The following is a 24,807-nucleotide window of genomic DNA, read 5'->3' as shown; positions in this document are numbered from 1 at the left end:
AGGATTCGAACCTGCGACCAAAGTGGTCGCGTGGTTCCAGACTGAAGCACCTAGAACAGCTAGGCCACACCGTCCGGCCTGGAATTTGTTTTGATTGTTATACAATAAGTTGTGCAACATTTGATGTTATTTAACATTTCTGTCTGATTAGAGAACAAAGGATGAAATAAATACCTGCCTGTTTATTTTCAAATGTGTGGTGGTTTCCGAGTGTTTGGTTAGGCAGGAACCTAAGAGAACAGCTTACATTGCTGCAAGTAAAACAAGCACCAATAAAATTCATATTGTTCGTTGTCACAAATACTTCGCTGTTTATTTCCGAATTTGTGGTGATTTCTGAGTGTGTTGTTAGGCAGGAAGCTAAGCTGTCAGCTTAAATTGCTGCAAGTGAAATGATGAGCAATACCATTCATATTCTTCCTTGTCACAAATATATCATATGTTGTACAACCAGAAACATATTCCCCTAAAGAGCTCTTGCTACAACTGAGATTCTCCTGTCACTAACACATCCATAAACATCAACTTGGCACTATAGCGGTGGAAAACTCGGTAGCCTTGACCCTAGTCGCCTTCACAGCACCACCACATCACAATTACGTCAGTTCCCACAAAAAGTAATGTGAAAGACACTTGATGCACCATCACTGGTGAAGCTAAATGTTGCAAGTTATACTGGCAACACCGATTGTGGATTATGTCAGCTTTGCCTCACTCACGTCTCCACTTTCCTCAATAACCTAAAATATTCCCTTAGCTTTGCCACTACCTATGGTGCGAACTGTCTGTCTTTTGTGCCACTTATAACTCTTACATTCACATCAGATATCAATAGCAAGAAACCTGGATGAAGTCAAGCAAGATACCACATAAGAATGTAAAATAAAGTAAACCTTACTAGGAAGAAACACAAAATCAGGGACTTTTTTGCATTGATTTTATGAGTTTTCACAGGGGCTATGAATTTATGGTGTAGAATCATGAAAACCATAAAAATCAGAGAACATAAAGTAGAAGTTCCACTCTACTTTTTACTGTGTCAACGGAAAGAGCTTCCAAAGAGGACTTCAGCAACATAAAATATGAAAATTTATCAAAGTAAAAACAAGAGATAACAGTGCTGCAATTCACTGTCCTTTGATCAGGAGACAACATCCCACAAACATCTTCCCTATTGTACCAAATTTATGCCAACCCAACTCATATAAAACCCAGAAAACCTGCACAGTCTTCACCAATTATATTCTACCCTTTGTGAGATTGTCAAGAAGATGACTATGTCGCACACCAGAAAGTGTCAGGCTTAACCTTTCTCGGAGATGAAACTGATTTTTTAATTTTGACTACAGGGTGACTAGTTACTACTTACTATTTTGATTCATTGTTTTCTTGCACTCCATCAGTCCCATGAAGGAGGATAACTTTCAGGGATTTGGAGCAAGTCAAAGTACGCATCAACAAAATTTCATTGTGTAATATAGCACCGTATAGCACTTGTCTGTCTAGTAGGCTCTCAGAGACCAGTGTGGCCTGAGCTCCCAGTTGGTGCACATCGACAGAGCAGAAAGATACGTATATAGCTTTTTTTCTGTGTTTACTTCGTAGATTCTTACTTAAATTGCACGTGAGTTTTGTATAGGAAGCGTAATTTCGAGTTTTAGTTACTGTAATTGTAAATTCAGGCAGATTGTAGCGCAGTCGTTAGGCATTTGTACAGGTTAGTTCATACATTCTTTGCGTGTTTCCCTTGCGTTATCTAGGCACGGACTCGTGTTTCAGTAACTGTTGTTCAACATCGATTAGAATGGACAGGGACTGCGATTGCTGTGTTCGGATGAGGGCTGAGTTGGCATCCCTTCGCTCACAGCTGCGGGCGGCGCTGACTTCGGTCATGCAGCTTGAGGCTGTTGCCAATGGCCTCCACTGTGGGGAGACGGACTTGGGTATCACGGGGATGTCAACCTCATCCCGTCTGTCCCCAGATCGGTCTGCCGCTGTGGTTGCCCCGGTTGCTGCCCGCAGTGGGGCTGAGCCCTCACCTGTGGTTGACTGGGAGGTCGTTCCAAGATGTGGCAGGCAGCGAAAGACGTCCCCGGAGGCTGATCAGAAAGCCTCCCCGGTGTGTCTGACAAACAGGTTTCAGTTACTGTCTCTGGCTGAGCCAGATGCAGCTGCCTGCCCTGTTTCAGAGAATGATTCTCAGCCTTCAAGGTCCGGGCAATCGCAGAGGGTGGGCTTATTGGTAGTTGGGAGCTCCAATGTTAGGCGCGTAATGGGGCCCCTTAGGGATATGGCAGCTAAGGAGAGGAAGAAATCCAGTGTGCACTCCGTGTGCATTCTGGGTGGAATCATTCCTGATGTGGAAAGGGTCCTTCCAGATGTCATGAAGAGCACAGGGTGCAGCCAGCTGCAGGTGGTGGCACATGTCGGCACTAATGACGTGTGTCGCTTTGGATCTGAGGAAATTCTCTCTGGATTCCAGCGGCTATCTGATTTGGTGAAGGCTGCCGGTCCTGCTTACGAGATGAAGGCAGAGCTCACCATCTGCAGCATCGTTGACAGAACCGACTGTGGACCTTTGGTGCAGAGCCGGGTGGAGGGTCTGAATCAGAGGCTCAGACGGTTTTGCGACTGTGTTGGCTGCAGATTCCTTGACTTGCGCCATAGGGTGGTGGAGTTTCGGGTTCCGCTGAATAGGTCAGGAGTTCACTACACTCAGATGGCAGCTACACAGGTAGCGGAGGCTGTGTGGCATGGACTGGGCGGTTTTTTTAGGTTAGAAGGCCTGAGGAAAGTACGGGGTGGGCTGCAAACTCAAAGGGTGCATGGCAAATACAGGATGTGCTTGGATCAAGGAACAGTCGGAATAGTAGTTGTAAATTGTTGTAATTGTGCTGAGAAAGTTCCTGAGCTTCAAGCACTAATAGAAAGCACAGAAGCTGAAATCGTTATAAGTACAGAAAGCTGGCTAAAGCCTGAAATAAGTTCTGCAGAAATTTTTACGAAGTCTCAGACGGTGTTAAGGAAAGATAGATTAGGCAGAATTGATGGTGGAGTGTTTGTGTCTGTCAGTATTGGTTTATCTTGTAGTGAAGTCGAAGTAGATACTCCATGTGAATTGGTACGGGTGGAGGTTATACTTAACAGCCAAACTAAGTTAATAATTGGCTCCTTCTACCGACCCCCAGACTCCGATGATATAGTTGCTAAACAGTTCAGAGAATTTTGAGTCTCGTAACAAATAAATACCCCACTCATATGGTTATAGTTGGTGGGGACTTAAACCTTCCCTCGATATGTTGGCAAAAATACTTGTTCAAAACTGGTGGTAAGCAGAAAACATCTTCCAAGATTGTCCTAAATGCTTTCTCCAAAAATTATTTCGAGCAGTTAGTCCACGAACCCATGCGAATTGTAAATGGTTGCTAAAACACACTTGACCTCTTAGCCACAAACAATCCAGAGCTAATAGAGAGCATCATGACTGATACAGGGATTAGTGATCACAAGGTCATTGTAGCTAGGCTCAATACCATTTCTTCCAAATCCACCAGAAACAAACGCAAAATAATTTTATTTAAAAAAGCGGATAAAGTGTCGCCGGAAGCCTTCCTAAGAGACAATCTCCATTCCTTCCGAACTGACTATGCAAATGTAGACGAGATGTGGCTGAAATTCGAAGATATAGTAGCAACAGCAATTGAGAGATTCATACGTCATAAATTGGTAAGAGATGGAACTGATCCCCCATGGTACACAAAACAGGTCCGAACGCTGTTGCAGAGGCAACGGAAAAAGCATGCGAAGTTCAGAAGAACACGAAATCACAAAGATTGGCTAAAATTTACAGACGCGCGAAATTTGGCACGGACTTCAATGCGAGATGCCTTTAATAGGTTCCACAATGAAACATTGTCTCGAAATTTGGTAGAAAATCTGAAGAAATTCTGGTCATATGTAAAGTGCACAAGCGGCCAGAGGCAGTCAATACCTTCGCTGTGCAGTGCCGATGGTACCAAAGCAGAGTTATTGAACGCAGTTTTCCGAAATTCCTTCACCAGGGAAGACGAATGGAATATTCCAGAATTTGAAATACGAACAGCTGTTAGCATGAGTTTCTTAGAAGTAGATACCTTAGGGGTTGCGAAGCAACTCAAATCGCTTGATACGGGCAAGTCTTCAGGGCCAGATTGTATACCGATTAGGTTCCATTCAGATTACGCTGATAAAATAGCTCCCTACTTAGCAATCATATACAATCGCTCACTCACCGATAGATCTGTACCTACATATTGGAAAACTGCGCAGGACGCACCAGTGTTTAAGAAGGGTAGTAGGAGTAATCCATCGAACTACAGACCTAAATCATTGACATAGGTTTGCAGTAGGGTTTTGGAGCATATACTGTATTCAAACATTATGAATCACCTTGAAGGGAATGATCTATTGATATGTAATCAGCATGGTTTCAGAAAACATCATTCTTGTGCATTGCAGCTAGCTCTTTATTCTCACGAAGTAATGGCTGTTATCAACAGGGGATCTCAAGTTGATTCCGTATTTCTAGATTTCCGGAAAGCTTTTGGCACCGTTCCTCACAAGCGACTTCTAATCAAGCTGCGGGCCTATGGGGTATCATCTCAGCTGTGCGACTGGATTTGTGATTTCCTATCAGGAAGGTCGCATTTCATAGTAATAGATGGCAAATCATCGAGTAAAACTGAAGTGATATCAGGTGTTCCCCAGGGAAGCGTCCTGGAACCTCTGTTGTTCCTGATCTATATAAATGACCTGGGTAACAATCTGAGCAGTTCTCTTAGGTTGTTCACAGATGATGCTGTAATTTACCGTCTAGTAAGGTCATCCGAAGACCAGTATCAGTTGCAAAGCGATTTAGAAAAGATTGCTGTATGGTGTGGCAGGTGGCAGTTGACGCTAAATATCGAAAAGTCTGAGGTGATCGACATGAGTTCCGAAAGAAATCTGTTGGAATTTGATTACTCGATAAATAGTACAATTCTCTAGGCTGTCAATTCAACTAAGTACCTGGGTGTTAAAATTACGAACAACTTCAGTTGGAAAGACCACATAGATAATATTGTGGGGAAGGCGAGCCAAAGGTTGCGTTTCATTGGCAGGACACTTAGAAGATGCAACAAATCCACTAAAGAGACAGCTTACACTACACTCGTTCGTCCTCTGTTAGAATATTGCTGCACGGTGTGGGATCCTTACCAGGTGGGATTGATGGAGAACATAGAAAGGGTGCAAAAAAGGGCAGCTCATTTGTATTATCACATAATAGGGGAGAGAGTGTGGCAGATACGATACGCGAGTTGGGATGGAACTCATTAAAGCAAAGACGTTTTTCGTAGAGGCGAGATCTATTTACAAAATTTCAGTCACCAACTTTCTCTTCTGAATGCGAAAATATTTTGTTGAGCCCAACCTATATAGGTAGGAATGATCATCAAAATAAAATAAGAGAAATCAGAGCTTGAACAGAAAGGTTTAGGTGTTCGTTTTTCCCGCGCGCTGTTCGGGAGTGGAATGGTAGAGAGATAGTATGATTGTGGTTTGATGAACCCTCTGCCAAGCACTTAAATGTGAATTGCAGAGTAATCATGTAGATGTAGATGTATCATATTCTGGGGAAACTCCTGACATAGCTCCGACATTCTTCTCACTCAGAGGAGAGTTGTGAGAATAACAAAGAGTGCAAAGCTAATTGACAGCTGCAGACATCTCTTCCAAACATCCTTCATTTTGCATCTTCGTAGTCTACATATTAGAAATGTGCAAGTTTGTAAAAAGTAACATTGCAAAATTCAACAAAAATATGAATGTCCACTACTGTGGTACAAGACAGAAAATGAAACTGTGCATTCATAGAATGCCTTCCAAAATTCACCATTAAACAAAGGTAATCAAATTTACAAATAAACACCAACACAAAATGTGTGTAAAAAAGATTAGTCAGTTATTACTGTTTTTCCACCTTAAGCTTCCTGCAGTTAAAGAATATTTTACTCGAAATTTGTTGTAAGATTTCTCTTAATTTGTATTGGTTTGCTGCAATTAACATAAATGACTCACTCTCTTAAGCATCAATACAGATTGTTACTGCGGCAAGTAAGAAGGAAGTTCCCGCGATTGAAACTCAGGCATTGAGATGCAAAGCCATACTGTACTAAAACTACACCATTGGGGTGTGAAGATGAGTAAGCTGTGTGTGTGGATTCAACTTGTTTATCTTAAATGAGAGGTATCTACTAACATTTAGGCTCAAAACTAAGAACTTTTCTACATGAAATGTTAATTATTAAAAGCCACTATTAGCTTGTGAAATGCTACATAATTCTACTATGCAGTAAACTAAATATATTAAGAAAAAAATTAAGACACAAAAGAAATGCAGACATTGGCTGAGAGTGGGCATGGATATTGATTGAAATGTGTGGGGAAAGTTCAAAATTTGTGCCTGACTGGATTCAAACCTGGGTCTCCTGCTTACTAAATAGATGCTCTGACCACTGAACCACCCAGGCATAGTGGTCATAGCAACTGCACGGACTACCTCAGCATGCCTAGCAGAAACAAATTATACAAAATACTCTGCCAACTAAGTACAAATCATTAAGTTATACAAAGTGCATTAAAAATTTATGTTCCATGCCAAGCATTTTGGTCAGCATTAGGAGGCAATTTGAGTTTGATCTCTGTGCAAACTGTGCCTTCAGTTTTCAGTAACATCTTAAGATCAACTGTGTCAAACCACTTAAATGTGAATTATCTTATATTGTTTGTTAATAAATGCACTGTAATGACATCTCAGAACTTATTTAAAGTAGATTAACTACCTGCACTTCCAGCCATAGACAACAGCAGACTGACTGCATCTCTGAATGGTTTCAGCATGCTACAAGAACTGCTTCAAGGGACTACATAAGTGAGAGAACAAGAACAGGTAGAAGGAAGCACAATGCACTTGTTCACAAAGTTGATCCAGGAGTGAAAGGGATAACTTAACTTTTACAGTCTCAAGTGGGAAGGAATGGCCAGTTGTACTGCATGTTGCCTACACCACTTTCTACAGACTTGTGGCTGCAATGACAAATATTTATGAAGGTTTAGTACCACGAGGGGATATTGCAGTGCTTTGCTTTTATTTACTAATTGTTTTCTTAGGTCATCGGTGTTATTGCCCCTTGTTTATGTATTCTGCACATAATTGTGTGTTCCTTCGTTGTTAGTGGAGGTCAAAAGAACCTTGGTTGTACGTCTCTGTTGAGAGTTTTTCTCCTTTTGTGAAACCACCTTTTCTTACACTGTATTGGTGTTATTTACCCTTCGCCTCACTTTGTAAATTTTCACAACTGTAGTTTCGTGTGTGCCACAATACAATATTTTTTTCAATGTCTTGTAACTATTTGGTCAGTACATTTTGTTGGTGGCAACTTCGCATCATTGATGGCTATAACACTTTGTTGGTGGCAACTTCGCATCATTGATGGCTATAACACTATCATTTTAAATCACTGGAGGGAGTTGGATCCTACTATTGTCACACAGCATTCAAAGAGCTGTTCAACACCACATTCATAACTGTGTTTCAGGTGTGAAGTGAAGGACCTGTCTCGCCCGCAGTAACAAATCAGCACACACAAAATCAGTTGGATGCTTTTTAAATCAACAAGAACACTACATTTGTTTTTTGCTATTAGGTTTGAAGGCTGTCAGTACACATTCTTGATGTTTTCAGTGTCCTGCTAACTTAGAAAAAGGAAGATAAGCAACAAAGATGCATAGCATTCATTTCGTTGTGTTTAGATTTAGGAAATAATAGTAGATCACTGATACCAATGGACATTAAACAAAACTTTCATTGTAATATGTACACCATTTTTACCTCAAATTCCACCTGTACTCAAAATAATTTCTCCCAATTTTTCTTCAGTCGATCATTATGTTAGTCTCCACTAGTTACTGGTTTCCTCTATCACAGATTTGAAAAGCTGCTTTCCTTTTCTCTAGCATAAATCAAATTTCTGTCAAACTGCCATCCTCTTCACTATTGCCCCCCTCCTTTTACATACAAAAGATGCAGAAATAGAAGGAATCTGTGATTTTGCAAGTAAACAATTCAACGTTGAACTCTAATGTTTATGTACAGGCTGTAATATGACTCACTTCAATCTAATAAGCTTCGAATTTCACTATTTTCTCTTATATAAAAGTGTACAAATAGTAATTCATTTACAGACTGTAATTCTTTTTAAATTTATTTTTATAAAGGTAAACTAGAACCCAATTATTATATGCGAACTGCCAATGGCAGTATTGCAAGTAATGATTTTGATAATAGTAACCACCTACTAACAAACGATGAACTATTTCACTGTGTTTACCTTTGACTTGTTTATTGTACTTTTTAATCTTTGCTTTGCTTCTTTTCTCATCCCTTTTTTCTAATTCTTCCTCGAGTTTCTCCTCAGAGCCCCATACCTCCAAGGCTCTTTTTTCAATCTGTAACAATACTTCACATGAAATTAAAATTGTCAGAGGATGAAATACAAAATGACTCAAAATTATTCATTAAATCTGAAAAATCATAATCACAGATTACACACAACTGTAAAACTTGGCATGTGACTTTCATACAATTACAAAAAGAACAAAGATTATGCATTAATAGCCTGTCGAAGATAAATTCATTAGTGACGGAGAACAAGACTAGGTTGGTGAAGGAAATCAACCGAGTCCTTTTCAAAGTGATCATTTCAGCACACCCTTAAGCAGTTTAGGGGAAAATGTGCCACCTGGCTTGTCCAAGTATCATCAAAGGTTTTATCTGGGCAGAACCTTGCGCTCCGGCCTATATATTCGTTAACAAGATATGTAGCCGGTAGGCTGCACACAAGTGGTGTTGTATTAGGAGGCCAGGTGGCCTCTAGTGGCCAAATGAAGCACAAACTTTATGCGCAAACTACGATGTAACGCACACACAAAATTGGTAGTTACAGCACTCCTCTTCCTAGGTGAAGAAGTGAGCATTGTGCTCACATCCATTTCGTATGTGGTCAACGTGGGTTGTTGAGTCATGTGACACTGCCATCAGTGCGTAGGGTCGAAAGTGGTGCTAGCATGGACAGGTGCGACACCCAACACCCTGTGAGAGGCAATATAGTAGGACGACACACTGGCACAGTGTTTATTTCCATGTCCATGTCCAACCCCAAGGAAGGAGGTTGCAGTGAAGGCAGCGGGACAGTCAGTGTTGGCTGTGATGGAGGTGGCAGCAGCAGAGGCACTGGCATTGGCATTGCCAGGGTCCCACCATGGCCCCAACAGCTGAAGGGGACGCCCATAGCAGAGAAGACAATTATGACAATGTTGGCAGCAGCAGCAGCTGAGAAGGCAAGGGCATCAGCTATGATGCAGAAGGTGGCCAGGCAGAAGTACAACGAGGGGGCAGTGGAGACGCACATGGTGTGTAGCCACCCACACGAGGTTTATGGTTGACTTCTTGTGACGCCCTCCCCTCAGCTGTGTGGACAACGCATAGGCATTGACCACAGATACTATGAGTTACTGCCAGCACCCATCTTGACCAGCGGTCAAAGCTGTGAACCCAAACAGCTGTGCAAATATGGAAACACTGTGGTGCCAATGCCAGCAGACGGCCAAGCATCAGCCCAAGCAGATGTAGTAGAGTCCACGGCTGACGACCGTGCTACAACTCTGCCGGGCTCTTATCACCAGCAGGCGTGAACCTGTAAGAACTGAGGAACCTGTCGAGAGCTACTTCCAGTGACACATCCAAAACATAGTTTTTCATCTGAGTCTTATATTTTTGTACTAGTCATTTGGCTTCCCCATTTGATTGACTGTGGAAAGAAAGAGCTGTGATATGGTGAACACCAGTTTTTTTTTTTTTTTTTTTTTTACAAAAATCTTCAAATTCCTGACATATGAACTGGGGGCCATTGCCAGTATCCTACATATATGGAAGACTTTCCACTGCAAAAATTTCTGACAAAGTGGAAATTGGTGCCACTGCAGAAGTAGGCAGACAACTCATCACATATGGAAACTTAGAAAAGCATAAATTATAACAAGTAAGTGGAAACTGAAAAAGACCCTGCAAAATCTACATGAATTTGTTCCCAAGGCTGCTGTAAATCTGGCCAGGGTGACGAAGAAACACGGGGAGCGACCTGAAAGGTAGCACACTGTCGTCGAGCTGCAACAACTCACACCATTTCCCCATCAATGGCTGGCTAAACAACATATCAGCATGCTAATGCTTTTGTACATGACACACCCTAGTGGTCCACATGTAACAAATGCGTAACCTCGCGCAAAAGGGAGGAAGGGACTACAGCCCTAGAAGTGGTTTCTCTGTGGCTGATAGTAGCACTTTGTCCCAAGCAGAAAGATGATTTTTTTAATGCAAAATGAGTTCTCAAAGGATCAGAAGCAGAGACCAGAGGTTGGTCCAGCTAGTTGTGTTGCACTAAACAAACAACTTTATTTAAAACAATATCTGTGGCTGCAATTTTAGTGCTAGTAATAGGAAAATCATCAACAACATTTCGAGCTTCCACGTCTACATGAAAATAAAGTAATTTCTTTTTATCAAACACAGGATCCCAACCCATTGGCAAATACGATAAGGCAGTCTACATTTGTGAGTTGCATTTCACAGTCAGAAATCTATCTCTTAATTGTACCAAGACAGGGAAAGAGACCACTGCAATAAGTGATTTGCAGCTTTGTCCAGCAAGGATGCCAAAGGGTTAAAAAGAGACACCAGTTGTTTCTGATCTGTGATAAAGTGGAACTCAGACCTGTATAGAAAAATGTGAAATACTTTTAGAGCATACACGATCACAAAAGCCTCATTCTCTATCTGAGAACAATACTGTGGCACTGAATTTAAGGACTTAGAGGCATATGCAATAAGGCATTCAGAACCACCTCTTGACTATGAGCAAGGATGGTGCCAAGACCAAATTGAGGTGCATTCATTGCTAACACAAGGTGATGGCCCAGATGAAAATTAACCAAACAAAGAGCCGACTGGAGTTTAAATTTCAACACCTGGTCACAAGCCAACATGATGAGTGGAATGGAAATTTTTTACGTAATAATTCATGGAGTGGTTGTGCCACAGCAGCAGCTTCCAGTATGAATTTGTAGTAGTACATAATTTTGCCTAAAAATGCCTGTAATTCCTTGATGGACATGACGTATCGTTTAATGTCAGCATGCAATGTTTCAAAAACCAAATAAATGATGGATGGGTGAAATACTGTGTCCCACAGACTGTGAAACATAAAACAGAGCACGAAGGTTCTGCAAATGTTCTCTGTAGAGGCACCAGACACTACTATGTCATCAAAATAGTTGACACAGCCTGGAACTGATGCAATAAGTTGCTCTAAAAAGCGTTGAAAAATAGCTAGTGCACTTGCCACATCAAAAGGCAAACGCTGGCGTTGATAAAGCCCAAATGGTGTATTGGTAACTAGAAGGTGTTTAGATTACTCATCGAGCGGCAGCTGTAAATATGCCTCTGCCAGGACCATCTCTGAAAATAATGGGCCCCCAATGCTAACAGCTCATCAGGGTGCAGCAAAAAATAGGTATCAATGACTGACTGTGCATTATTAGATTTTTTGAAGTCACCAAAGAGGCCCAGTTTACTGGTAGGTTTTTTGACTATTACCAGTGGTGCTGAGCATTCACTGGCATATGTTGGGTAACATCAAGGGACTGAAGACTACCTAATTCTGTGGGCCCAGAAACAACAGAGGCAGGCAGACTGTTTCATCATAATATGAGCCTGAAATTCAGGTGCACAACCCAGTCCTGCAGAAAATAGAGAGACAGCAGCTAATTGTTGCTATGGAACTTGATCAGAAACCAAATGCACTTCATCATCAATTGAAAATCCAAAGGTTTACAAGTGCACAAACCAAGCTGATTTTTAGTGTAAGCATTGTCCACTACCAGGAATGTTAATGAACGAATCACAGTCTTGTAAGTCACAGGTGCAAAAAACTGTCCAACAATGGGAATATTTTGTTTTGTTATAACTCACCAGCCTCCACAACACTGAACCCATAAGGGGAGAAACTAAAATTCACGTTAATCTGACAATTCACCAATGGTGCTGCTGCTGCCGCCATGTCCACTTGCATTTTCAATGATTTGTTAAACACACGCACATCAATGTAGAACTCATTTTGAGACACTGTCACTGCTGACACACTGTTCATATCCCACTGCCGACACACTGTTCAAATCCATGTTTGTCTCATTCTCACTCAGATATGGAAAGGAGTTACATACAGAAGCAGTGTGTCCTGTCTTAGGGTACATATTACACGTAGCCCAGTGCTTGAGCCATGTGATCTGTTCATGTTGAATGAAGCACTATGGGGAAGAAGGCAGAGTGTAGAAGGCTGCGGACTGTTGTTGTCATGAACACCATGATGCTGATATGTCTGCTGGACTGCTGCAATAGTGTCTACATTCCCTTGAGAACTGGTTTAAAGCTGGGAGGGATGAAAGGAACTGATTTCTGAAACTTCGGAACAGGCTTCTCTCTTAGTACCTGCAGCCCGTGTAACTTCAAATGACTGAGCTACATTCAATATTTCCACAAGCATAGGATTTTCACACTGTAGAGCTCACTCACGAATTTCCCAACTGGGAGCAAAATGTATGACAGCATCATGACCATCTGATCAGCATAGGATTTCTCATGAACATTTGTCACAAAATTACAACGATGGTTAAGTCCCTGTAGTTCTGCTGCCCATGCCCTGCATGATTGCTTTGGCCACTTTTGGCAGGGGCAAAATTCCTCACAAACAGCAATAATGTGAGTAAGTTTACAGTGATAGGTAGAAATTAACTCGCACATCTGATCAAAAGAAAGACTTGAAGGTTCTTGTAAGCGGGTGAGCTGACACAACTAATACCCATGAGCTAAAATCTATGACAAAAAAAGGCCCTTGCACAAGGTTACGTCTTTTACTCCAAATGCCTGGAAATGTTGCTGCAGGCATTTTTCGTAAGTGTCCCCATCTTTTGCTGCAAAGCCATACGCAGGGAATGGCAGTGGGTATGTTGTTGGCAGGGCTGCAGGTTGTGCCAATGTAGTCGTTAAACTGGAAATAACAACTGCCAACCTGCTGTTGCTCGAGAAGAGATTTAAGCACTGCCTCCATGGGAATTAGACTCAAAGGACTAATGACTGAAGTGGAACACGTAGAGCCGAGTACCTTACTCATCGCCAAAAAGTGTTCTAACCCAAGAACACTGCCATTTATTGCTCGAACAGTACACCCACATGGAAGACAAGGTATAACACAATTATCAATACACAAGTGGCAAGTGGAGTCTTGCGCTCCAGCTTATATATTCATTTGTTCCAACGGGAGGCATCGTATTAGCAGGCCAGGTGGCCTCTAGTGGCTGAATCAAGCACAAACTTTACATGCAAAACATGAAGCAGCACACACTCAAAATTCGTAGTTACAGCAGCAACAGTAATTCTTCCATGCCTACCAAAATAAGCAGGCAAGCAAACAAAACACACACACACACACACACACACACACATACACACACACACACACACACACACACACACCTCAAATTACCTTCAAAGAATATGTTTCTAAAACATTCATATGAGGGAATGGAGAACAAAAATGTCAGGCAAAAAAAGTAACAGATTAAATTTTACGAATAGGAAAAAAAATCCCATCCTCCCAAATATGTAACCTCCTTTCCTCCACAAGAAAGAATCTAACAGTTCTGAAAGCTACGTATAGTTTTTTTTCTATTTTTAAATGTGTCTATGAGCAGTACACGAAATTTCTGCTTCCTGAAAATATGTACAGGCAAGCCATTCAACCTCAGTCTAATTTTAAAAGCTAACTAAAGCAATAAATCTACATTCTAACAAATACAGTACAACAAATATTTCCATTGCCATATTCTTGCCAAAGAACCATGAAGGACTGTGCTCACCAACAGATACGCGATAACTGTCTACTTTGTGATACTCTCCATGAAACTCCTCAGAAGTTCTGTAGACATGCAGTGTGCATCCCTCCCCCCTCCACAACGCAACTTGCAGGTCCTGAAGGGTCCATGGCATCCTCTACAGCACCTCTGGCTCCTTGTTCTTGTGTTTGCACCATGATACTGAGGTACAGCAATGATGAGACCATACCATTTGGAAAATGCCTCACCTGTTCATTCCATGCTGTTTTAGCTCTATGCCATAGTTCATCAATCACAGGAGCTGGCAAGAGGTGACATGTCAGTCTCTCAGCAACTCATGTTTCCAATGGATGAGAGATACAGAGAACATGTTGGGCAGAACAACAGTCTAACACCCTCTGTTTGACATGTCTTCTTTATGGTACATAGCAATATGTCTTTTCCTACATTTTTGATACCCTCTGTATTGAGATGGGTCTGGTCTTGCATAATCTTGTCGAAAGATGTCATGGATACCTCACAGAGACAGCTGCTGCCAAAATTACCAGCTATGCTAAACAGAGGTGACTATCTTGTCTACCAAATGGCAGCCCATACTACCACACCAGGCGCTTGACTTGCATGTTAACAGCGGTGGTGGTTGCGGTGGTAGAGAGGAATGTGATCTGGGAACATTCATTCTCTTGGAAGCCTTCACACATAAGACATCTATTATGATGCTGTACACAGGAATGGAACTCATGGTGCCACTCATGTGTGTACTGTTGTGGATGGGTACAAAACATGGGTCTGTCTTTCTCTGCTCTCGCTTAAAGAGAAGCCACAACAATTCTCACTGTACGGACAGTCTCAGGTGTTACAGATCTCATCAATCCGTGTGGATACATGGGTTTTACAAATGAGCACATTTTCTGATTTTCTGACTCAGGGTAGGTGTTATTGTGGTATGATCCTGCAAGGTGTTATTGTGGTATTATCCCGCATTGCCAAGTGAAGAATATGGCTGTTCTCCCAGGTCCTAATTGCATGGGATCACAGAGATCCTGCGTGGCATCAAGTATGTCCCTCTTAATCCTGTCAGTTCCAGATCCGCACAACAGTCACTGTACCTCTAACTACGCAAGCAGAAGTATCACAGAATGATGCACTGTGGTGTCAATAGACCACAGTTCTGCCACTGTTGAATTCCAACAAGTGTTGATAGATGTTTCTAATTTTTAGACAAAACAAACAACATTCAAACATAATTCCTAAAAGAGAACTCTATTGCATAATCATTCATTGTACACAGAATGAGGTGGCATTACCCCTACCTATTTTCTGCAATTATGCTGAAATGCTATTCACTTTCATATCAAGCATCTATTACACTTCATATCTATTTGACGTTTGTTGCATGTCAAGCGGAGTATATCTTTCTGGATAGACAAAAAGAGAAAGCTAAATTGTACAGTGGCCTGTCAAGAAAATCACATGACCACACAACTGAATAGGCCTTGAGGTGAGGTGGTTATAGTGCAGTGGCTATATGTTTTGAGGGCATTACTGCTTTAAGACTCTGGGTTGTTGTGGCATTGGTGACAGAGTGTAAAAATTTATCAAATATGGGAATAATATCCTTGCAGGGATACTAACTATGAACCAGTTCATTCCACTGCATTAGTAACTCCATGAAGGCTTCATCATCATCATCATCATCATTATTATTATTGTTGTCGCCGTCGTCGTCGTCATCATCATCATCATCATCATCATCATCATCATCATCATCATCATCATCATCATCATCTTCTTCTTCAGTCCAAAGACTGGTTGATACAGTGTCCACACTAGTTCATCCTGTGTAAGCCTTTTTATCTCTGCCTAAATATTGCAACCTACATCCATTTGAACCTGTTTACTATTGTCAATAAGAAACTTGATAAATGGAGAACAGACAATATTTAATGAGGATACCATCAGCACTGAGTTATAAACATCCACGTATGAGCTTTGTCACCATCTCTAACTATTCATAGCTGAATAGTTTTGATTGATTTCTCGTTGTTCCTTAAATGCACTCAGAGAAAAACTAACAATATGCTGTAAGAACCAAGACCAGCATACGGTGCAAGTCTCCTCCTGCTTCCAGTTACCATTCATTCACAGACTAAAAGAGACTTATCTTCCATTAACAATTTCCACAATGGAGTTTCTTCTCAGGCCTTCAACCATCAGGCTGGTTGGTGGCAGTTTCTTTTGCCTTCCTCTCGAGAGCAGTACAGGTAGTGCAGCTGGTAACCTCCATGATAAGGCTGATATATTCTAAACTGGGCCTGCCTCGTGTTCTTCACCTCTGTGTTCCTTCAATAATCTTCTAATGACACCATCATGTCTCAGCAGATTGCTGACCCGTGTGTCTCCTCTGTGTTGGATATGCTTCCAAAGACATGACTTTCTTCCTCCATTCTGTGGAGCCCCTCTTCATTCAAACCGTGTCTACCCAGACATTCTGCAATAGCACCATATCTCAAAGGTTATTATTTTGTGTTTTTCTCTGAGCATCCATGTTTTACTTTTGTACAGCAGTACACTTGAAACAAACATCTTTATGAGGCCTTTCTCCAGATGTTTGGTTATGCAGCAGGATGTAAAAAGACTTCTCCTTTTGCTTAGAAAAAAATATATATATATATGTAATTTTACTAAAAAAATATATATATATGTAATTTTACTCCCTAGATAGGTGAAGGATTTGATAATCTCCAGTCCCTCATTGTTCAATGAGCATTGAGCAACAGTGTTTTTTAACTCGCTACTACAATTTTTGTATTAGCTTTATTAATTTTTGTGTTATAGGGAGAGCGGAGGGTGGTTTCCATCTGGACCAGCATCACTTTGGATTGTTCTGTGTCTTCACTTAATACTGTGATATTATCAGTAAGTCTCAACATTTCTAATTCCTTACCAAGGTCTTTAATTCTTTATATAGCTCCAACTTTATCCCCGACTTCTTCTGACGTCCCCTGAATGTATCCATTGAGCAAGACAGGAGAGAGTGAGCACTCCTGTAGTACTCTGCTTATTGTAGATTCTTCTTTATGTTCTCCACATCTTATCACAGCCACCTCTTTTCTCTACAGTCTCTGCACTACTGTTCTGTCCTTATACTTTATGCCACTCTCTCATTCAGCATCATAAAAAGCTGTCACCAGACTACCCTGTCAATTGCTTTTTCTGACTCAAAGAAGACAATACGTGTGTGTGTGTGTGTGTGTGTGTGTGTGTGTGTGTGTGTGTGTGTCCTGAGCCTTTTTAAGCTGAGCATTGCTTCTCATGTGCCCACAGACCAAGAAGCAATACTATCCTTATGATAGTGGATAGACAGGGTATCAGCAACTATACAGCTGATCTGCTCTGCTAGGTATCACATTATTGGAGGTGGTTTGCTCCAGACTTCCCTAGGATATGTGTCACCTTATCACTAAGCTACTGCAGGACATACTGCTTAATATTTGAATTACAGAGCAACTTGACATTTTCCATGCAAAAAAAAAAAAACGTTAGAGATAGGATAAGCATTTGTACTCCAATGAGCCACACTTAATTGTGAATACAATTTAAAGTGAAATTTTACAAAGTGAAAGTTTGCTTTATGCAATAATAAAGAGAATACAATGAGGACTTTTCAAAATTTATGTCTTTTAATCTCCCCATCTTTCTGCTTCTTCAGGGTTTGTGCATCAACCCATTCAACGTCTCTGAGTGTTGTTGTTCTTGATATAATTTACAAAAACACAATGAATGACTGAAGGAATGAATGAATGATGAAATGGGCTGCCAATACACACACTTAAAAGTAGAAAAACAATACCTAGCTTTTGGAACTGTTAGTTCCTTCCTCAGGGAGAAAAGAAGGATGGATTTGGGAATATTTTAAAAGCAGTGGCAGGTCACTCATATCTCAAGTCGAGAGGGACCCACCTGTATGAGGATGAAGAAAAAGAAAGATTAGAAGAAAACAGATAGTACATTGATAAGCATTACTTATCTCTACACTAGGTAGAGATCAGTGGTAAGCACTGTCCCAGCTTCAGTTCAGATATGAAGGAAGGTAAGAGTGAGAAGTAAAGATTGATTAGCAGGAAAATAAATGAGGAGTGGAATGAATGGAACAATCAGAAACTATGAGGAAAGAGGTAAAGAAGATAAACCCTCCCACTGATTTTCTTCCACCTCTTTCCACTTTCTTATTTCTTAATCACATTCATGGTCTTTCCTCCCTAACATGTCGAATATAATTATGACAAATCTAATATAATTATACAGTATGGTACATGGACAAGTATACTGCTACTGCTGCTGCTACTACTACTTGCAGAGGATGAATATGCAGCCATATGCAAACTATAAATCTACCTTCTGCCCTTTGATGAGTTTCAGCACAGTGTTCATGTTGTATACCAACAATAACCAGTCACTTAAGTCTAACACATTACTCCTCATTACTTGATCATATATTTTATTATAAATGTGTTCTGCAGAATCTATATTTCTACATACAATTATGTGGTGCTGCTCTTCTTCTTTGAAGAATTTTAGTTAAAAAATTATAGTTCCTCTGAGATAGCTTAGAAGCCATTTGACTTTTTATCACTGAGGGGTTTTTAAGAAAATCACTAAAATGACATTCCTCATCGCTAGTGTAGGTACCATATGATCCAATTGCTATTTGTGCAGGATACTAAGCATAGTATAGCCACAAAGGTTTAGCCCTGCAACCTCAGCAACTCCAGTTCTTCTACCGATATTTTGGCTGTTTTTGTATAAGGTGACTAAATGCAGTAACAGCACTTAAGTTCATACATTTAAACCTATCAGTCACTCTAAAACTGCTCACAATCACAGACACACAGAGTTCAGACACATTTTCTGTGCAAGGAACAAAACCTTCTAGAGGCACTTGAACCATGTTCAGAATTAGAAATGTGGTTGAAAGTGGCACTATAATGAGGGCTTCGATTTGATTAACTTGCAAAGACAAGCTATATCAATATTGTAACTTCTCTCTCAAATCATTAATTTCATTCCCTGACAAATTTCCTCTGCTTCTTTCACAACCAAGTCAGAAAAGAATGAAGTGGCTGTCAGAATCTTTACACTATCACACTACAAAGGGGCCTGTATTGATACGTCACTACATCACAGCTAATTTATTAGGCTGTAAGAGACAGGTGTACAACCTACGTGAAAGCTGAGTGCACCTCTTAGGAATATTTCATGTTATTTAATCTATTTACAATATTCCACACTAACGTGTGTGTGTGTGGGAGGGGGGGGGCTGGAGGGGGGGGGGGGGAGGTGCAAGTTGTCTTGAAAAATCCCTTCCTTATCAAATAGAAAATCATCCCCAAAAACTTCAACAACTTTATGCAAGACCCTAAAATTTCCACAAAGTTCCAAAATCTGGTCACCTGGGACCGCAAAAACTCTAGCCAGAATCACATGCAGATATCATAGGGCAGGCCTCTACTGATCCACTAGACATTATGCGAGTCACTGTAAGGAATACCATGATGCCAAGCATCAACCAGTGATATACATCCTGGTAGACATGATATGGATTTTTATACCTTTGTGAACAGTGAGATTATCAGAAAGGTTACTAAACTACTTTGGGGCCTGCCACATACTTTGTTGCTTGTTGTATGCCACTCATGAAGTCGAGGTTTATTGTCCTTCATCAAGAGGACAAAAGGGCAGACATCATCCATGTTCTCCAGATGACCTACAGTCCTGAGACACAGCTCAATTGTAGGAGCCTCCTGGTTCAAGGAAACTTAAGACTCACTGAATGAGGTTCAGCGGGAGTGGCTACCTTCGATGCTCATCACAGTGAAGAGGATGCGACAACATGACTCGAACACGAGGACCCTGCAGTGATCACACACACACACACACACACACACACACACACACACACACACACACACACACACACACACACCCTCATGTACACACGACCGCCAACTGCAGCATCTTGGGCTGGAATGCGTCACATCTGGAGAGGGCGCAGAAGGGGAAGGGGTAGCAGTGTATGGGTGGGGAGAGAGACGAAAGTTGTCTGACAGAGTGTGCAAGGAGTAACACTGCCAGCAGATGCAGCATCAGGAAGCTGCCGGACAGATAGGTGGGGGAAAAGAAGGAGCAAATAAGGAGAGGCGTGGGGAAAAGAAGGAGCAAATAAGGAGAGGCGTGTGGAAATATGAGCAGATACATTGGCAGAGGGCTGAAAATAGACAGGGCGGGAGATGAGAATAGGGAGGAGACCATAAGATGGAGGGGGTGGAAACTCTTGGCTGGAGGGTCTAGGGACGGTATGTTACCATAAGTTGAGGCAGAGATAATTACGGGACCAGAGAATGTGTTGTAAGGTTAACTCCCATCTACGCAGTTCAGAAAAGTTGGTGGTGGAGGGAAGGATCCAGATGACTTGGGTAGTGAAGCAGCCATTGAAATCATGTGTGTTGTGTTCAGCTGCACATTGTGGCACAGGGTGGTCTGCTTTGCTCTTGGCCATGGTTAGGCAGTGGCCTCTCATCCTGGTGGACAGGTGGTTGGTAGTCATACCAATACAAAAAGTTGTGCAATAATTGCAGCAGAGCTGGTAAATGACATGGCTGCTTTCACAGGTAGCCCAGTCCCTGATGGGGTAGGATTAACTTGTGACAAGGCTGGAATAGGAAGTGCTGGGTGGATGTACTGGACAGCTTTTGCACCTGGGTCTTCAACAGAAATATGACCCTTGTGGCAAGGGGTTGGGATCGGGAGTGGCATAGGTTGTGTGGGCAACGGAACACCACTTCAGGAGGGGCGGAAAATATCTCGGGTAGGACCTCCCTCATTTCAGTGCACAATGATAGGTAATAAAAGTCCTGAAATGAGGGACATCCTACCCAAGATACTTCCCACCCTTCCTAAAGTGTGTTCCACTGCCCATCCAATTTCCACAACATCCTTGTCCATCCCTATGGCACCCTCAATCCCAACCCCTTACCACAGGTATCATATCCCCATGGAAAATATAGATCAAAACGTGGTCAATCTACCCACATAGCACTTTCTACTCCAGTTCTGCCACAGGTTTATCCTACCCCATCAGGGGATGGACCACCTGTGAAAGCAGCCATGTTGTTTACCAGCTCTGCTGCAATCATCGCCCAGCTTTTTATATTGGTATGACTATCAATCAGCTGGTCACCAGGATGAACAGCCACTGCCAAACTGTGGCCAAGAGCCACCTCGTGGCACAACATTGAGCTGAACATAACACACTTGATTTCAATGGCTGCTTCACTACCCGAGCCATCTGGATCCTTCCCTCCACAACCAGCTTTTCTGAACTGCGCAGATGGGAGTTATCCTTACAACAAATTCTCTGTTTCCGTAATTATCCTGGCCTCAACCTACGGTAACATACTGTCCCCACACCCTCCACCCAACGTTTTCTGCCTCTACCATCCTAGCATCTTTACCCCATTCTCATCTCCCACCCCATTTATTTGCTGCCCTCTGCCAACACATCCACCTGTCTTTCCCTGCTCCCCTCCTTTTTTTCCTCCACAACCCTGCCCCACAACCTCCTGACACTGCACTTGTTGGCAGCCTAGTCCCTGCACTCTCCACCAGACAGCATTTGTCTTTCTCCCCACCTGTACACTACTATCCCTTCCCCTTCTTGCTCCCTCCAGATTGCTGCTTGCATCCCATGTGGCGTTGCATTCCAGCCCGAGATGCTCGAGCTGGCAGTCATGTGCGCTATTAGATGTGCTTGCTACTGTGTGTGTGTGTGTGTGTGTGTGTGTGTGTGTGTGTGTGTGTGTGTGTGTGTGTGTGTGTGCCCCCCCCTCCCCCCCTTCACTGATTAAGGCTGTGGCCGAAAGCTTTATGTGGGTGTCTTAATTGTGTCTCTCTGCAATTTGATGTGTTGTCTTTACTGTAAGTAGCAATCTGCCTTTTCCTACACTGTTATACATGTTATCTAGTTATTTATTATTTCTAGAATATTCTCAAGATTGTAGCTGTAATGTTTGCAAATGCTGGAACCTTCCTTGCCTGAATAAACAGCAGCACACACTGCGAAGAATGAGTTCTGTTCTGTTTGTTCATAGGTGTCAGTAATAAACATCCTTTCAGTGGCAAGTATTTCCCATCACTGATGACCCTGCTATCAGATCTGGACTTGACTGTAGTTACAATATAACAATACCATGTGATGAGATGAAATACATCTATGTTGCAACCGCCCTCAATTATATAGGGTATACCAGCATCACAACAGCTAAGACAAATATAATGCAATCAACAAAGCACTGATTAGCTGACTATCTCAGTGAAAGGCTAAATGGTTACCTCAGCTCAGTACAGCCGATAGATACACATAAAACAGAACTGAAAATTTACATTCCTAGCTTTCGGAACTTTGTTCCTTCATCAGGGAGGAGAGAGGGGGAAAAAAGGGAAGAAGGGAAAGTGGATTCAGTTACTCACAACCCAGGTTATGAAGCAACAGGGAAAGGTAAACAGGGAGGGTAGCAAGGATGGAGGCATGGTTGTCAGAGGGAAGCCAAAGATATTCCTAAATGTCTGCAAGGGATGGTTTTGGGGGAGGGGAGGAGGATCCCTTTGAGAAGGCAGTCGAAACTGTTCTAGACAGGGTTCAACACTGGGTCTAGTGCTTGGGGGCTGTGTTTGGGTAGTGAAGTGATATTTCCAGTTGAGGTTCCGGGTGAATGAGAGGAGATCTTTAACCAGGGCAGTGTGGTTGAATTTAGGTGTGGGGCTAAAGGTTAAGCCTTTTGATAGAACAGATGTCTCTGGAGGAGAGAGGGATCTGGATGAGAGGTTTAGGACTGAATTGGGACTGGTGATATGTGGCATTTGACTGTGGTTATAGTTGAGATTTGGTCTGTGTGGGGTATGTGCTGGGATGGGGAGATTGAGTAGGGTGGCTAGGCTAGGTTTGTTGGCTATGAGGGGGGTTTGTTGAAGGTTCTGTTGTGGTTGGTGTTTGTGAGGGATAGGGAGAGGGACCCCACTTCTTAGGTGTTGCACTAGCACTGTGGATAGTTTTTTCAGGTGTTGTGTGGCATGGAACTCAAGTTTGCAGCTGGCTTCTAGGATGATGTTCCTCAGTGTGTTCTCCAAGCAAGGGTTTGAGAGGTGGAGGACTTTGAAGAGAGATAGGAGCTGTTGGGAGTGGTGGTTACATGAAGTAGTGTAGAGATTCAGGACAAGTTGGGTAAGGGCTAAGGATTGAAGGTTCTGGTTAAGCAGGACTGGAGGAAAAGTATGTGGGATTGCAGTTTGGCTACAGTGAATGCATGTTTCCGGAATGAATGTAAATAATGTGGTATAGGATTAGGGTACATAGTGGGTAACTGGTGGATAGGGAAATTAGATAACTAAAGTTGAGATAGTAATCATAAGAAGGAGTAAAACACGGAGGGAAGGACGAGAAGGAAAGAAATTGTGTTGGTAATGTTCAATACCAAAGGAAGACCAGTAAATAAGAAAAATACGGAAAAAGTTAACCAGACCAGGCAAGTATGTCCAGATCAGGGGAAAAAGAACACACGTAGCTCAAAAACAGAGATAGCGAGTGGCGAAAAATGATCGCGCGTGCCGCAAAGGCGATCGCGCGTGCCGCAAAAAAGATCGCGCGTGCCGCAAAAAAGATCGCGCGTGCCGCAAAAAAGATCGCGGGTGGGGCAGAAATGTCCCAAAAAATTTTTCTTGTGGCAGAGAAAGATAGCCAATGGCACAAAAATATCGCCAGCAACAAGAAATCGACGGAAATGGATGATACTGGTAGGTGTGGAAGAGATTGTTGGCAGTGATTGTTGGCTGGGAAACAGCGAATAACGAACGTTAAAACTATGGAATGTTGAATAAATAAATCAATAAATAAAAAAGAGAAGAGGACTATAAACGGAACAAGATAATAGGAGGAAGATGAAACTAGCACAGTTGGTGACGAAAATATTTATTTATGTATATATAAAACACTGAAGAAGAGAAAGTGTTAAGATAACAGACGTAAGTGATAGCTAACAAAAGGGACAAAACAATGAAGGATGTGGACCATATAGGTGATCTAAATGATTAATGGAAAATCTCATATAAGATGTGAAACAAATACTAACAAAGAGATAGAGGGGCTGGCCAGTACTTACCTCAGCTCAGTACAGCCGATAGATACACATAAAACAGAACTGAAAATTTACATTCCTAGCTTTCGGAACTTTGTTCCTTCATCAGGGAGGAGAGAGGGGAAAAAAAGGGAAGAAGGGAAAGTGGATTCAGTTACTCACAACCCAGGTTATGAAGCAACAGGGAAAGGTAAACAGGGAGGGTAGCAAGGATGGAGGCATGGTTGTCAGAGGGAATATCTTTGGCTTCCCTCTGACAACCATGCCTCCATCCTTGCTACCCTCCCTGTTTACCTTTCCCTGTTGCTTCATAACCTGGGTTGTGAGTAACTGAATCCACTTTCCCTTCTTCCCTTTTTTTCCCCTCTCTCCTCCCTGATGAAGGAACAAAGTTCCGAAAGCTAGGAATGTAAATTTTCAGTTCTGTTTTATGTGTATCTATCGGCTGTACTGAGCTGAGGTAAGTACTGGCCAGCCCCTCTATCTCTTTGTTAGTATTTGTTTCACATCTTATATGAGATTTTCCATTAATCATTTTGAAAGGCTAAATGATTAGAAAAATTATCAGAAATGGAGTAACAATGAAAAAGCA

The 24,807-nt window shown here is 41.9% G+C and overlaps 1 protein-coding gene across 1 annotated transcript in view; it reads right to left on the bottom strand.

The window, feature by feature from the left end:
• LOC124798715 (DNA repair protein complementing XP-A cells) overlaps positions 1–24,807 on the bottom strand; it is a 39,629-nt gene that overhangs the window by 6,570 nt on the left and 8,252 nt on the right. Inside the window, exon 5 of the mRNA XM_047262242.1 lies at positions 8,409–8,526. Coding sequence (XP_047118198.1) covers positions 8,409–8,526 — 118 coding nt within the window. The remainder of the gene's footprint in view (positions 1–8,408; positions 8,527–24,807) is intronic.

This window comes from Schistocerca piceifrons, chromosome 5 (assembly GCF_021461385.2).
Source record: "Schistocerca piceifrons isolate TAMUIC-IGC-003096 chromosome 5, iqSchPice1.1, whole genome shotgun sequence".
Taxonomy (NCBI): Eukaryota; Metazoa; Arthropoda; class Insecta; order Orthoptera; family Acrididae; genus Schistocerca; species Schistocerca piceifrons.
This window is presented reverse-complemented; position numbering and strand designations above follow the sequence as displayed.